Source organism: Propithecus coquereli, unplaced genomic scaffold (genome assembly GCF_000956105.1).
Source record: "Propithecus coquereli isolate 6110/MARCELLA unplaced genomic scaffold, Pcoq_1.0 Scaffold127, whole genome shotgun sequence".
NCBI classification, from domain to species: domain Eukaryota; kingdom Metazoa; phylum Chordata; class Mammalia; order Primates; family Indriidae; genus Propithecus; species Propithecus coquereli.
This window is the reverse complement of record NW_012136858.1, coordinates 3,015,879-3,030,860: the sequence shown is the minus strand read 5'-3', so window position 1 is coordinate 3,030,860 and position 14,982 is coordinate 3,015,879. Positions and strand designations below refer to the sequence as shown.

The following is a 14,982-nucleotide window of genomic DNA, read 5'->3' as shown; positions in this document are numbered from 1 at the left end:
AAGAGAAATCATACCAGTGAAAAACTGTCACTTTTCTGTCAGTTGCACTGTCTTGAGCTACAGGTGTTTGAGAGAAGAAATAACCATCAAGGATCAAAGAGCATATCTTCAGTTTTATTATTTAGAATCTACAATTGCAAAGTGATTCAAGGTCATTTCTCATACCACTGCACAATATATGCACACATAATTAGAAAATTTACAAAAGTGTTCTTTAAAAAATTGTGCTTTTATAGGATTTATCCTATTTTACTGGCCAACCTTAAAAAATACACCCCAAATGCACCGTTTGTAATTTTTCTTGTACAATCTTACTGACATGTTTATTTTTTTAATAGCTAATCTATATACACGTAGAACCAAGGGTATTATTTTACTGCAACAACCTTTATAAGTATCAAGAGTACTTAATATTTGTAAACGTTAAGAAACAAACATACTCCCTCTCCAAACCTCTAGCTGCTGTTTGCTCACTTTTTTTTTTAAGGTGAAGGCTCCCATTTCTTGTTGAATGACTTAGGCAATGCTGAGCAGGCTCACGTGGTTCCAGTACTACCGTAAGCAAGTATTTGTTCTTTGGGAATAAATAATTTCATCAGTATGGCTATTTCCTGAGCATCCACTCAGGGGCCCACTCCCTGGCAGGAATTCTTACGTCTGGACTTGAGAATGACTTACAGTGATTGTTCAGAATTGGAGGCAGTGTGACTTCAAACATCTTATGTATATCACTCAAAATCAATTCTTGTCTTCTGGAACTCTGGATTTTCCTTAGCTGGGTGGGTGTGGTGTAACTAGAATAAGTGCAGTGCTGGCATCTTGTTGGGGAGGGATAGGTGCAGGTTTAGAATTATAGCTTAGCTTGGAAGATTCTCATCTCATGATACCTTCATGTTAGGAAGAAGAAAGAGCACAGAGGCAGAGCTGATGGAATCTCATAAAATTAATAACAGCTGATACCATGTGTCAGGCACCTTGCTGCTACTCCTTAGCAAGTATCTATCTAATACATCTAACTGCCCTTTAGCTCTTTCTCTTCTACAATGTAAATTAGTCCTGGTGTCCTGTTCTTCCCTTCCCTTTTTACCCTGTCCCTTGACTGCCTTTTGCAGCCTCTAGCCTTTGTTCTCATTGTCCACTGCAGTTTGTTCCCTGACTCATCAAGGCACATGGGGGATGCAAGAGAGAATGATACCCTGTGTTTAGTCCATTAAACTCACTATTGCAACAAAAGCTAAAAAGGAAAAAACGAGAGACTAGAAATAAAGCAGAGACGTGTCATCCATGAGCTTTGGGCTATTGATAGTTTTGAAGAGAGGAGACATTAAGTATTATTCTGAATAGCAACTTGATTTAGTTGAAAAGTGATGGACTTGAGTTCAAAAGACCTAGGTCTTACATCTGTCACTTTTAGCTCTATGGCCTTACAAATCAACCCTTTCTGAGCTTCAGTTTCCTCATCTGTCACATGGGAAAAACAACATCTGTCTTGCCTACCAAGGAAAGTTGTGGGCATCAAATGAGACAATGTACTTAAAACCCCCTGTAGATGATAAAGTTCTTTGTAGACATAAGTTGTTTGATGGATTAGACATGGATGTAATGGAGAAAAATTTTATCTATGTTTTAAAATTATTAATAAAATTTTATTAAAATTTGGATATGGAAACTAAAGGTAGTTGGCTTTCTCCTCACAGGGAGGGCCCTATGTTAATTTTTTTTCTGTCTAATTCACTGCGTTGCTGACCCTGAGTGATAATGACAGTCTCTTCCTTTTACAGTGCTCTAAGCTTCAGCTTCTAGGAGCCTGCAAGGATGGTCTGTAATCACAGAGCCAGGACCTAAAAGGCAGATTTGAATCTCACTTGAAAAAAATGCAGTTTCACACCTTAACAGCACGGAGAATTTTTGGCTACTGGTATACAACAAGGATCACTGCCAAAAATGAAAAAAATAATAAAGAGAAGCTTCCATGGCAATGACTTCCTGCAGAAAACTTGATCCGACCTTCAACTGCTGGATAAATTACTTTCATGTTTGAGATGTATGTAGAAACCACGTTGATATCTTGGTCACCTAGAAAAATACATACGTTATTCAACTATAGAAAAAGTAATTATCAATTAACAGCAAGAGAGGAGGAAAAACCAATGTTTTCTTTTAAAGTCCTTTGTAATTATAAAAGGGAAGATACTCCTTTCCTAAGAGGGGTAAAGTGTTACAGAAGACAGGAACACTGGTGATCATAAGTGCAAAGAATTTGATTGCTTTTTCACATTCCAGATGTGAAATGTGCCCGTTGTTCACGATTGTGTAATTGGGGAGAGTAGAGTTGCCTCAGATCTGAGATGACTCGAGAAAGAGGTTGTTGCCATCACAGCCTTTGAACCTCTCCAGAAAAAGGGCTTAGGGAACTGGATCAAGAAGAATTAGTTGAGAGATAAAAGTGGCTTCTTTTTGTTTGCCTGCTCAAGAATTATTTTCACATAATTGTTGGTGGAACAATGGGGCTTCCTTTCCAAAAGCAAGAAGAGGTTATAAAGATACACTACTTGCCTGTAGCTACAGCAAACCCATGGGGAACCAAAAGAATTTTATTTTAAAAATATCACTCCAATACTTAAAAAAATAATTCTCTCTGCCGTGGTTCTCACCCCTGGGTGTATATAGAATCACTGGAAGAGACTTTAGTCCAACCCAATTAAATCAGAATCTCTTAAGAGCTGGAGCCAAGACATTGGTGTTGAATTTAAAATGCTCCCCAAGTGATTGTGATGTATAGCCAGGGTTGGGAATGCTTAGGTCCAGGCTCCCTCAGCCTGCTGCGTGAGTGCCTTCTCTTTAACACCCATCAGTCTGGGCTTGGGTGATGCCCAGCCATCACCCTCTTTGTCTCATGTCAGGTTTTTAAGCCTGCCCTTCCATCTTCTATCATGGAATGGACAGAAGTTGCCAGCGCCTTTCCTCCCAGGAAGGGCCTTCTCCTTTGGTCTGGCTCTGTCCTCCACCCTCCTTGGATTAGGCAGCTAAAATGGCAGGTCCACTCTGGTAAGGCTGAAGAGGAGCCTAGTTGAGCTTCCCAGAGGTGCCAAGAAGGGCGTATGTGTGTTGTAAGCATGTTGCTTCCTGCCCTAGGAAGAAAGGGAAGTGTGTTCTGCGTCAGCGGACTTTATGCACATGAGGTGGCTCTCAATTGGATTTTTAAAAGTGAGGTTGGCATGTCAATGCTGTTGAAAATATCAACTGATGTCAAAAAGTGGCTTCCTTTTGTTTGCCTGTAATTTGTTCCATCAACCCACTGTGCGGAAAGGAGGGCACTTAGCCCATCCACTTCTACCTGACCTATTCACACTGAAAGCTGCTTCAAGAAAGAATATTGAGATAATTTACTATGATGGTTTTCCATGTCCAATCTAAAGTTCCAGAGGTGTGATTTTTCTGTAAGTGTAAAGCTCATATTTAACAATTTAAATAGCTGCTTAGATGTAGTTAAAAGAATTTTAGAACATTTTTGATTTAAACATGGTTTTCTCCAGGGGTTGGATGGGGTTGACAGGGTATTTATTTCCCAGTGCCATGCTGCTGTTTTCCAACAAGCAAACAGGAGAGAGTCTGCAACAGAGGGATGAGATCTGGGTTCTGGCTTTGCCCTCCTTGCACCATGAGTAGCTCCCCTTCTGCCAGTTCTGTTGTTCTCGAGTACCTTTGGGATAGGGAAAGGAAGAGACATTTGTGCTTACCAGAGTCATGTTTTAATAATTCTTCTTTTATCATCTGGAATCCATCTCCACCATTGGCCAGGAAGTTCGGGAGGATCACCTTATATACCTCATCCATTTTAAGAGGGCTGTAACTGGGCACTCGACACTTGGTGCAAAGCACATCTAATTTGACTACTCTGTCCCCAGGTTTTCGGGAAAGATCATACACCACTTGGATTCCTAGAAAAGAAATGAGTCTGTTCACTGGATCCAAAGGGAGATTTCTGTTTTCTAAAGAAAGGATTTTGGCCAAACTCTGGAATTGGGGCACTGGGCTTGGTTTTCCTTTAGTTTGAGCTTGAGTGAAATTTCATCAAGAGAATTGAGGTGACATTGCAGCTACCCTTTCTTCATTAGCTTTATCCGTTAGTCCTTCTAGGAGATATGAGGACCACTGGAAAGAAAATGAGCTCTGGACCAGAATGGGCAAACGGTGACTCTGCAAGGAGAAGCCACATCTTTTTCTCCTTCTTTAAAATTTTGAAATAATTGGTCCACTAACTTAAGTCAATGGTTTTAGAAAATGAGAAATAGATGAGAGGCACAGAGCATTTTACAATTTTGAAGACTACTAAATGGTAATAACTTGGGATTGGGTGACTTTCACAAAGCAAACAGCTACCCATGATGCTAGAGCATCAAAACACTGCTGTTCCCTCAATTCCCTCCTGAGAAAATAAAGGATGTCTGGGTTACCCCCCAGGCAAGCAGGCCAGGGGTCCCACTGCCCCAGACGTTCAATCTCAACAGTGTGTTCTGCAGAGGGACGACTTGGCAAGGCGATTACACCAAGTGGGGCCACAATCTAAAGTCAAAAAATGAGGCCAGAAAATGGTTTCCGAGTAAAAGAAGATTATTAATTAAAGGATTAATTCACTGGCATGTGGAATTAATTGCTAAGAAAAGTGTTTCAGAAGCCCTTGGCAATTCGAGAAACATTTATTTCCATTCAGTCTTCACTGCAATCTGTGAGATTAGCAGGACAGGTTTTCTGGCGGTGCTCAGAGAGGTTGAGGACTTGCCCCAGGTTACGGTGGGATAGGAATCAGGTGTTCTCATGTGTCAGCACAGCAGGCTGTCTCTCCCAGAAATCATCCTTGTTAATACTGATTGGGCAGCATTCATTTGAACCTTGGCATGGTTCCAGGCAATTACAAATAGAACAGAAGAGAGGATTGCTTTTAAAGAATATTGAATGCTTAAACACCTAAGATTTTAATAGTAACTAGACTTCAAGGCAGCTGACGTGCTTAGAGTTTAGAGGGCCAGCTTCTGTGAGGGGCCCATCTGATGTCCAAATCAGACTTGGCTAATACTGCTCATTGCCAGGACTTTGGGCCTTTGACCCCAACCTAGTCTCAGTGGCTCTGGGAGTCCACAGCAATTAAAAAATGATGTATTGGTGTTGGATAGGGGAAAACCCAAACAAGCCTGGCCACAGAGGTCCTGATAAGGGAGGAGCTGAGCCAACCAGCAGGCAACGCACATCACCTTGGACGAGCCAGCCCCGAAGGATGGGTGACTTACCGCCCACCTGCAGGAACTCTCCAGTGGACTGGCCATAGCGGTGCACGCTATGCTCAAAGGCCTTCTTCAGGGTGGAGCCTTTTAATTGGACTAGGTCAAATGTGCCTCCAAAGGGCAACACAGCAGCCAGGTTCTCCCAGGTAATCGTGCCTGAGGGTAGTCACAGATGAGGCAAGAAGGAAAACAGCTTGAGAAAATGCTAACCCCAAGACCAGTTTCCCTCAGGGCGGGGGAAGGATATATGGGGGCCGTCAGAGCAGCATCAGCTATGTCTAAGTGGTTCCTGACACTTAGGGAGGGAATGGATTCAAAAGGCCTCTGGCCCTGCCTTCCACCATTGGGCAAGATGACAGGAGCTCACAAATGGCTGTGCCTCAAAAGTCCGCCATGCTCAGCCTTGGGTCTCCTGGCTTGGGGCTGGATCTGCAGGTTGTTAGGCATTGCTCAGTTCCTGCAGATAGGCAGTGTATCCCTGTCCCCTGTCCCCTGTCCCTGTCGTGTGACAGTGAGATGAGCTTGGGACCTTATACAGATGCTGATGGGTGATGACAATATATCAGGGAGGTCTATAGGATTGTCGTAACATCTGTCTAGTTTATTTGTTTTACCGTATAATACAATCTTGGATATCTGTAAATACAATAAAATAACATTTAATCCTGTGGTATGTTTTCTAGCACAGAAGATTGGTGATTTTTTTTTCTTTCTTTGTTTTTTAAATTTCAGAATATTATGGGGATACAAACATTTTGGTTATATGTGCCTTTGCCTTGCCCAAGCCAGAGCTATAAGCATGCCCTTCCCCTGTACAGTGCACTCCGCACCCATTAGTTGTGAGTCTACCCACCACCCCTTGACCGGCACCCAATGAATATTACTTCCGTGTGAGCACCTTAGTGTTGGTCAATTATACTGAAGATTGGTGATTTTTGTCTTTCTCTTTTCAGATGCCAACGTGAAGGCTTGCAAAATAAACATTTATGCAAAATGAACATTTTGCATAAATCAGCAACAATCAGTATTTACTTTTGTGAGTCAGAAATTTAAACCAAGCTTGGGTTCCATTAACCCTAGCTGCCGCTTCTCTGTGTGAATCCATATAAGAACGCACGAGCTTGTGTGTGTCTTTCAGGCTAGGTCCTGGACTCTGGTAACAGCTAACCCTAACTTAAATGACTGACATTCTGGTACATGGCTGGCAGCAGAGATGAGCTGAGGCTGGGTATGGTCATGGTCAGGGCAGGAGCCACAGCAGGAAAAACAAGTCAGAGACAGAACACGACACACCACTGTGGAGCTGGGCTAGGGAGGAGCCGGGTTGGGGAGCATACCATTGTTCTGCTCGTCAATGGGCGAACGGATGCCACCTCCATTTAAAATGCACATGGACACATGGTTCCAGAACATCTCATCTGCGTGTCTAAGGTTGTTGTAAATCTGCAACAGTAACACAAATTAAATACAGAGAGCTCTTAGTTCCCCTCTCCTAAAACCCCGTACTCTCAGGCTGGTAGGCCTTAGCAAGACGATCTCTTGGGGCATAGCCCTGGTGTCAAGGCTGGGCCTCCTGTGTGGACTGGCTTGCAGCCCTGCTCCTGCACAGGTTCTTCCAGGGTGGGGTGTGTCTCCTGCCTGCTCAACCCCAGACCTCATACCAACAAGAAAGAACCTGGCCTCCATGTCTATGTCCCCAGCCAATTCCCAAGTCCGCAATTTTGGAGGCACAGGGACAGCCTCCTGAAACTGGGAGAATCCGGTTCATTCTTTCTTTTCTTTTACAAAATATATGTTTAGTTATAAGAAATAACATAAATATATGCTCATTTGAAAATAAATAGTTCAAAAAGCAAAAGTTCTTGTATGTATTCTCCCCGGCCTTTGGAATAGAGGTGAGCATTGCCAACAGCCTGGGGCATTTCCTTCTAAAGCTTCCTCTGAATATTTGCATGCTGCCTCCTCTTTAACCCCTTTTGCCCTGCTGACCTAAAGGTGCTGGGCAGCCACCAGGAGTCTCATCTCCGAAAGCATGAACATTGTCATTTACTTGGCACGCATTTATTGAGTGCAGTTGTACACCAGGCACCTGGCACCGGGCACCACGTGCTGAGCACTGGCAAATAAATGACTGGCCTGGGTGCGCGCCGTGAGCCTGTGGAAGCGGTAGGTCTGGCCCGCCGGGAGCTAGCGCAGTCAGTCTGCTGCAGACAAGTAGACCAGGGTGCTTCTCACGGCTGATCTCGCTCAGCCACGGGACTTAGGATCATTTTAACTGTGTGTTGCCACTCTATGCTTGTGAAAGCGGTTCCAGTCACACCTGGGAGCTAGGTGGACAGATCAGGGAAAAATAGTCTGGCCAACTTAGGTCCAAACAGATGTGTTTTTTTTTTTTTTTTTTGAGACAGAGTCTCACTATGTTGCCCGGGCTAGAGTGAGTGCCGTGGCGTCAGCCTAGCTCACAGCAACCTCAAACTCCTGGGCTCAAGCGATCCTCCTGCCTCAGCCGCCCGAGTAGCTGGGACTACAGGCATGCGCCACCATGCCCGGATAATTTTTTCTATATATTTTTAGTTGTCCAATTAATTTCTTTGCATTTTTAGTAGAGACGGGGTCTTGCTCTTGCTCAGGCTGGTTTCGAACTCCTGAGCTCAAACAATCCGCCCGCCTCGGCCTCCCAGAGAGCTAGGATTACAGGCGTGAGCCACCATGCCCGGCCCAAACAGATGTGTTTTATCTACTATGTTGACATCTTCAGGGCAACAGAGTTTGTGTATTCATCTCTTACTAAAAAAAAAAAAATCCAAAATTCAGACATCTAAGAACACCTTGAAATAAAGGTTTCAGTTCTTGTAAGGCAATAAAGTGATGGTCATGTGATCTACTTCAGGCACCTTACCAAGGAACTCAGTATGAAACCACACCAAGCTTTTGTCTGGGCGCTAATTTTTTAAAATCTCTGATCTGCTACTATCAGTCTGTCCTTCTTTGCATCCTTCCTTCCTCTTTCCTTCTTCCTTTCCTTCCTCACCAGACACAGGCACTCCGCTCCTGCGGACAACTCACCATAGCATCACAAATCAGGTTGCCCATGTTGCATTCTTTAAAGCGGCACGATTGGGTGGAGCCATCCAGATAGACAATGGTTTTCCCCAGTTCCTGGGTGGAATAATTATCTAATTTTATCCTCCATTTGTTAATGTCTGCTTTTATGCTTGGATCTAGAAGAAAAAGAAAGAAGAAAGACAGGAAGGAAAGAAGGAAGCCTATAGTTAAAGCAGATCTCACACTGGGCTAAATTCTGGAGAAGGAATCAAATATCATCTAGCTTACCTGTTGTGAGTACATATTTCTTTCCCATATTTGTGTACATTTTGGTTTTAACCATGAAATTTCCTTAGGAACCTCTATTTTGTTCCCTGATAATAAGACCTGAAGTGGATCTTACTTTAAGGATATGCTGAACATCTTAATATCAACTCATCACATCTGTATGAGCTACCTGTTGGCCTGCCTGGGATAGCATTAGAGGTAGGAGCTCTGAAAGGCCCAAGGGCAGGTGTCAAAGGCTGCTGAGGTGCTGCTGGGCTGTCACTGTCTGTGTGGTCCTGGCCCCCTCCCTGTCTGGCTACAAAAAGGCCTGTGTAGTGACCATACAGGCCAATCTGATCATGGTAAACAGAAAAGGTCAGGTGAGAAACAAGCACAGCAATATGTTCATGTATACGATATAAAAATGAATGACATAAAAATGTACTTTTACTCTGAGTCCCAGACAAAAGAGTTAGAAAGGTACTCCCTCATGTGATGAATAAAGACACTGAGGCCCATCGAGACTCGGCAACTTGCCCAAGGCACATGGCTCCTCATGGGGGGCCAGAATTTGAGCCCAACTTTGCCCAGTTTGAACCCATTTGCTTCGATAATCAGCTCTCCTCTGGGCATGAGCTGAGAGTGGCTTTTGCACGTCAGGACCAAGCTTTTAAAAGGCAGAAGAAGTGGCGATGCAGAGTCTGGTGCTAAGAGGACTCAGAGAAGCAAATGAGCGTCTTGGCATTTGGGTGTGTTTGAAATCTCCTTCTCCATGAGGAGGGTAAACTCCAGGGAGAAGCTAAATTCTTCAATAGTATTACAGTTTTGTCCTGAAACATTTTTTTTAAAAGAGGTCATTGGCGGGAGGGGGGGAAATATCCAGCCATCTAAATTTTAAATTGGTGGGACATTCTCCCGAATTTCACATACCTTCAGGAATGCTGCTGTTTAGAAGAATGGGATTTCCATGTGAAGAGACAACATCTCCTTTTTCATCAAACTCTATCTTCAAATAGCCTAGATATTTGCCAAAAGCATAGGCCTGGACCACAGGAACTTTCCGCCCATCGTCGGAGGTGACTATGAATGGGTACTTCCCAGCAGGCACCTCTTTGGAAGGTGGATTGCCTGAAATAAAAGAGCCAAAGCTGATCAAGTCAGCCCTTGTACACGGCTGGCTGCAGGCCAGCAGGCCACCGGCCGGATGACAGTGACTTTTAAATTGATGATTCGCCAGCTGCTGCTCCACATAGCTGGTCTTTCAGAGCCCTGCCTGGGCATTTGCCCGTTTCCGAATGCCTTTTGGCACATGAATCCTTCCATTCTCCACTCAACAGGCATTTACTAAGCTCTTCCTAAGTCCAGGGCATTGTGCCTGGTGCTGTGTGGCACACAAAGGTGTAATACCGCTAAGATTATCCCAACTCCATCCTGACCCTGGCTCCATTCTCACTAGCCAGGTGGCTTAGCCAGGCCACTTCACTTTACTGAACTTCAGTTTCCTTGCCTGTAAAATGGATGAAATAACAACTCCTGTTTCACAGAGCTGCTGAAGGCTTAAATGTCTAAACTCCCTAGCATAGTGCCAACACATAGTATGTGCTCAATAAATGTATATTTCTTTCCCTTATAAGGTGATGGCAATCTCTAAAAACCCCAGACACACACTCCAAAGCTTGCAGTCTTTAATGGAAAATGCAGAAATGACAAAGAGCTGTCCTTGGGTTTTGCTGGTAAATTCTGCATCCCCTTAGGTGCCTTTTAGAAAAGCCATGTTCACCCTGGGGGCTGACTAGCACTGCACAGTAGCCAGCCCAGCCAGCCCAGCCAGCCCTTACACATGTCAGGCTCTGCAGGCCTTTGTCTCAATGGGGTTGTGGGGGAGAGCTTGGGAGCCACTCATCACTCAGGAGCTAGGAGGCCCACCATTGCCTCCTAGACACGCACCCGCATGAGGGTGGGGAGTGTGGCCACCCAGGGAGCATGCAGCCCTGCCTCTGATCGCTTGGCATGTTTAAGTTCTTTAACTGCACCCCTCCTTCAGGCACACTGTGGTTCACATCTTACCTCCATGGAGACAATGACATAGTTTGGGCTGTTTTGAATCAGAGACTATTGATATCCTTGACCCCACCGCTGTTTCAGCAGTGAATTCGTATGACTTCATATGACTTCAGCATATCTTGGTTACACACATGGACCAGTTGAGAGTTGGCCACGAGCCACACTCTGGGCTTTGTTGTATTTAGTCCTCCAAGCTTCCCACAAGGTAGGTCCTATCATTATCTGTACTTTACAGGAGAAGATTGACTGTCATAGGTAAAGTACCCGAGGTCACATAGCTGGTATGTGACGGGGAGCAAATTGGAAAGCAGGTCTGTGAGGCCGTGGACTCGTGTTCTCTCCACTGCCCACACAGCCTACCGTGTGCTCGTCTCATGAAGTCTGCAAGCTGGTTGCCAGAGGCCACTTACCAAAACACATGCAAACCTAGGGTTGGCACCTGTGTGTCTCAAGTTTCACCTAAGACAAGCTGGGGTAGCATGTTATGAAGGACCCACCCCTGCCATGTTTCTATGCCAAGAACAGCCCCTCTCAGCTCAGCAACCACAGGGCAAAAGTATGCACATGCCAGCACTTCATAAGCAGCAAATAGCTGTTGCCAACCTTAGTGTCCCATTTTCTTGTTCCTTTTGGGGAAAAAGCAAAAAAAAGTCTTGGAGCTTTACTTTTATAGAAGTACTCAACTTAAGATCCAGTGAGGCTTGCTCCATCTCCATTTGCCTCAAGGGCGGCAGGCCCATCAGCTGATGCATGGTAGAGTAGCAGGGAAGGTTAGCACTCTGGTCACCCTCATTCTGTTCTGTGCTGGTCCTGTGGGCAAGCCTGGAGCCTGGTCTGTACTTCAGGGGACCAGGTGGTTATGGCAGCCTGGTCCCAGCCTCTCAGCCAGTTCCTTCTCCGACTGCAGAGAAGCTTGGGAAGGCGAAATTCCTCAAATGTCCACAAGGTGGCGGAGAATACCCCATCCAGGGGGAAAAGCACTAAATCCCAGACATCAGAAGAATCGCAAGCCTGACTTTTTAGCGTTTATTTTTTTGCCTTCCATAGAAATATCCCAGCTTAAACAGAATGTAAAAGCTAGGAGTCCAACAATCCGGGGAAATGCCTCATCAGATCAGCATTCACTCTGCAAACAGGAGCTCACAATCTCAGCTCCCATCTGACAGGGCCCATTCCCTAGTTTGGAAAGATCTCCGTGTTCTGTTTGTTAGAAAGAAAGACATGTCATCAGTATCTTAAATGGACTTCATCAGGAACAAGGAGGACACTAACCATGTCACTAAGGCAACAGATGGTCTAGTTTGGCTTGTCTATGTCTCCTCCACAGCTGAGCCCTCTCTCTCCCACCACCCCAATTCAGCAATCCCAGAAAACTGCTGGCAGAGAAAGCCATCCAGGGCTTCACATTTCCCACACCATTCCATACCATTCAGTTAAAGATGCTCAGCCCCAAATATTCTTTCCACACAGAGCAGCACATCTATCTTTAGAAACCTGACTCATCAGGAGTTGTGGACTGACATCTGGAGTTGATAAAGGCAGCATTTCCTAGCATAGTGCGGGGGCTCAAAGGAACCTCTCAGGGCTCTGCCCTGGGAGCCAAGGAATGTGATGATCCCAAGTGCAGGTCTGGACAACTGCCCTCCGAGTGTCACATGGTAACAGACAGAGATGCCGGGGAGCAGGGTTTTGACCTGGTTTTCAATTGGCTGAATTGTATTAAAATAGAATGTTATAGAAGGCGGTCCATGCTATGCTTTTGACACATACGGGAACTGGTGTAAGAACTCCCGAATTGGAGCCCCTATAAAAGGACTGGATAAAAATAATTGGTAATTAGCATATGTCAAATGCTTGCTTCCAAGGGACTTGAGTTTCTCTTTTAAATTACTTGGAAGTGCCTGCTCCCACCAGACACTGTGTTTATCTGACTACTTCTCTACATCTCCACAGGCACGCCACAGTCCTGGCCACCATCATCTCGCGCCTGCGTCATGCCGACAGCCTCCTAACTGGTCTCTGTAGGTCTCCTCTTTGCCTCTTTCTACTCTAGTCTCCAGCAGCCTGAGTGATCTTTCTAAAACGTAAGTAAATATGATTATGCATTCCCTGGTTTTAGATATTTCCTATTGGCCTTAGGAAAAACACTAACATTTTTAACGTGAATATCATCATCTACATAACGACCCTTTCTTATCTTGGCAGTTTCATAAGAACATTCATCCTGCCCTTCAGCGATCAGCCTCCTCTCTTTCCCAGACTGGGAAGCTCCCTATGTGGAATAAGAGCTTCTGTCGCCAGAGGCCCAAATGTGGATTAGTTAAATGTTTTTGCTTCAGTTTCTCATCTGTTAAATGGAAAAATAACAATACCTACCTTACAGGGTGGTTGGGAGGATTAAAGAAGTTAATGCAGCAAGTGAAGACTGACTCAAGGAAAGCGCTTAATAAAAATATACCAATGATTATTGACTAGGTTAACTCCTGGACGTCTCTGTTCTTCTAATCTTGGCCCTAACATCAGTCCCTCGGGGAAAACTCACTGATGACCCCCTAGATTTGGCCAGATCCTTCTATTAATATTACATGCTCTCACAGCATCTTGTATTTCTCCCTTCATAACATGCTTCGTAATTATATACAATATGATTTATTTATTTGCATAATTATGTATTTTTAAAAATCTGATTAGGGTCAGTATCCTTTTCAAGACAGAGTTCCACGAGGGCAGCGAGAGATGTGTCTCTAGGGTGTGGCTAGCACAGAGGTGTGTAGATAAATGTTTGTTGAATGACTAAACTTTAGGAGTTTAGCAAACACTCTCCCATCGATCACATAAGATTTCTGTGCTCTCCCTGTGGCAGAATCATGCTCGCGGTGAGCAGCTCTAGCTGGGTTCCCTGCCACAAGAGAACCTCTGCGCCCAGCCCCTCCAGCTCTCTAGTCAGGCCCGCTGCCGCTTCTGCTGCCTCTAATCCAGGAGAAGCTCCAGCTGTCCAGGAGGGGGTGTGCCTTCCGTCATCACAGCCAGTCCAGAGGCATCCAGCAACCAGAAGAGTGAGTCGCTGTCTCTTCAGCCATCTCTGTACCAAACCATGATGCACACACAGTCATGTCTCCTTCAGGGAATTCGAGAGGCCATGCATTATTATCCATTCCCAGACTATGTCACTCTGTTTTGCACAAGCTTTGATTTACTGCTCAAATTCTTGTCCCTGATCTTTCAATGACAACTGGGAGGTCTAAAAGAGATTATGCGTCTTCCAGCAGTTCCCAGAGTGGGCACAAATCCTCCATGAAATCCAATCCAGGCTTGTACCAAAGCCTGGCTGGGGAGGGCAAAGCAGGGAGCCCTGCAGGGTGGGAACAGTTCATCACATATTTAGTCACTCATTCAACAAATATTTACAGAGCTCCACTGAGTGTCCAGTGTGTTGGATTCCCACTGCCTAGCAGGGCCAGGCCTGTGGTCTTTGCTTCATCTTCATGGAGGCTGGGAGTGGCTGCTCCGAGGAGATGGAGCAGGGAAAAGGGGTGAAGCCCCAGCTCCCTCATCCTCTCCTCTTAACAGAGAATCTGGCCTCCCCCAGGGCTCCGTCTCTTTCCAGATACCAGGTTTCCTATTCACTTTTTACATTATAGAACAGGTTTCTATATCACATATTTAAAAATCCCCCAAAACAAAAATCTCAACAGCACAGCTACCATCAGTTTCTGTCATTATGGCTTGTGACAATGCAGAGGCCAAGGGAATGGGGTGGAGAGAGAGACGGATTTTTATCTTGCAAGGCCCATGTAGTTCCACTTACTAACGGTGATCGTTTCACAGGTAATAACTTTATGTCATGAGATGAAAAAGTAGCTAAATGTGACCGTAAACTGATACACTCCTGATAAATTTTTCAGGGAAAACAAGCATTTAGCTGGAGAAGGTATTCCCAGCGTGGTCATCTAGTGCAAAATGCTGTGTGTAGTGAGTGAGTGGTCTTAACTGCTAATCCCATGAATCATTCATTCTGGTCAGGCTGGCAAGTGATGGAGCGTAGACAGCTCACTTCAGAGAAGCTTGTCTACCAGGGCCTGGGGACCATCTGGGATGGAAGGCCAAAGCTCTGGTTCCAAATTACGACAGAGTACTTGGGAATTCTCTTACAGATGAGCAGCCATGGATTCCAAGCCATAAATATTTCTAGGCTTTGGGGAGGGCAAGAGAACCGAGTGAAACATACCTGGGCTGCTTGTTCAAGTACTGCGTGCCTGGATTCCTGCCTTTGACAGGTGAGAAGATCCATTGGGTCATTTGGAATTTGGCTTAGGTTCTCAAA

General features: G+C 44.9%; 1 protein-coding gene across 1 annotated transcript in view; it reads right to left on the bottom strand.

Moving 5' to 3' along the window:
* Positions 1-1,895: 1,895 nt before the first annotated feature.
* The window catches only part of NT5E (5'-nucleotidase, ecto (CD73)), a 40,604-nt gene continuing 27,517 nt past the window's right edge, over positions 1,896-14,982 (bottom strand). The window contains exons 4-9 of the mRNA XM_012638212.1: positions 9,525-9,722; positions 8,349-8,503; positions 6,620-6,725; positions 5,289-5,438; positions 3,741-3,941; positions 1,896-2,076 (exon numbers count right to left, since the gene is read on the bottom strand). Of these exons, the coding sequence (XP_012493666.1) occupies positions 1,913-2,076; positions 3,741-3,941; positions 5,289-5,438; positions 6,620-6,725; positions 8,349-8,503; positions 9,525-9,722 (974 nt within the window). The 3' untranslated portion in view covers positions 1,896-1,912. The remainder of the gene's footprint in view (positions 2,077-3,740; positions 3,942-5,288; positions 5,439-6,619; positions 6,726-8,348; positions 8,504-9,524; positions 9,723-14,982) is intronic.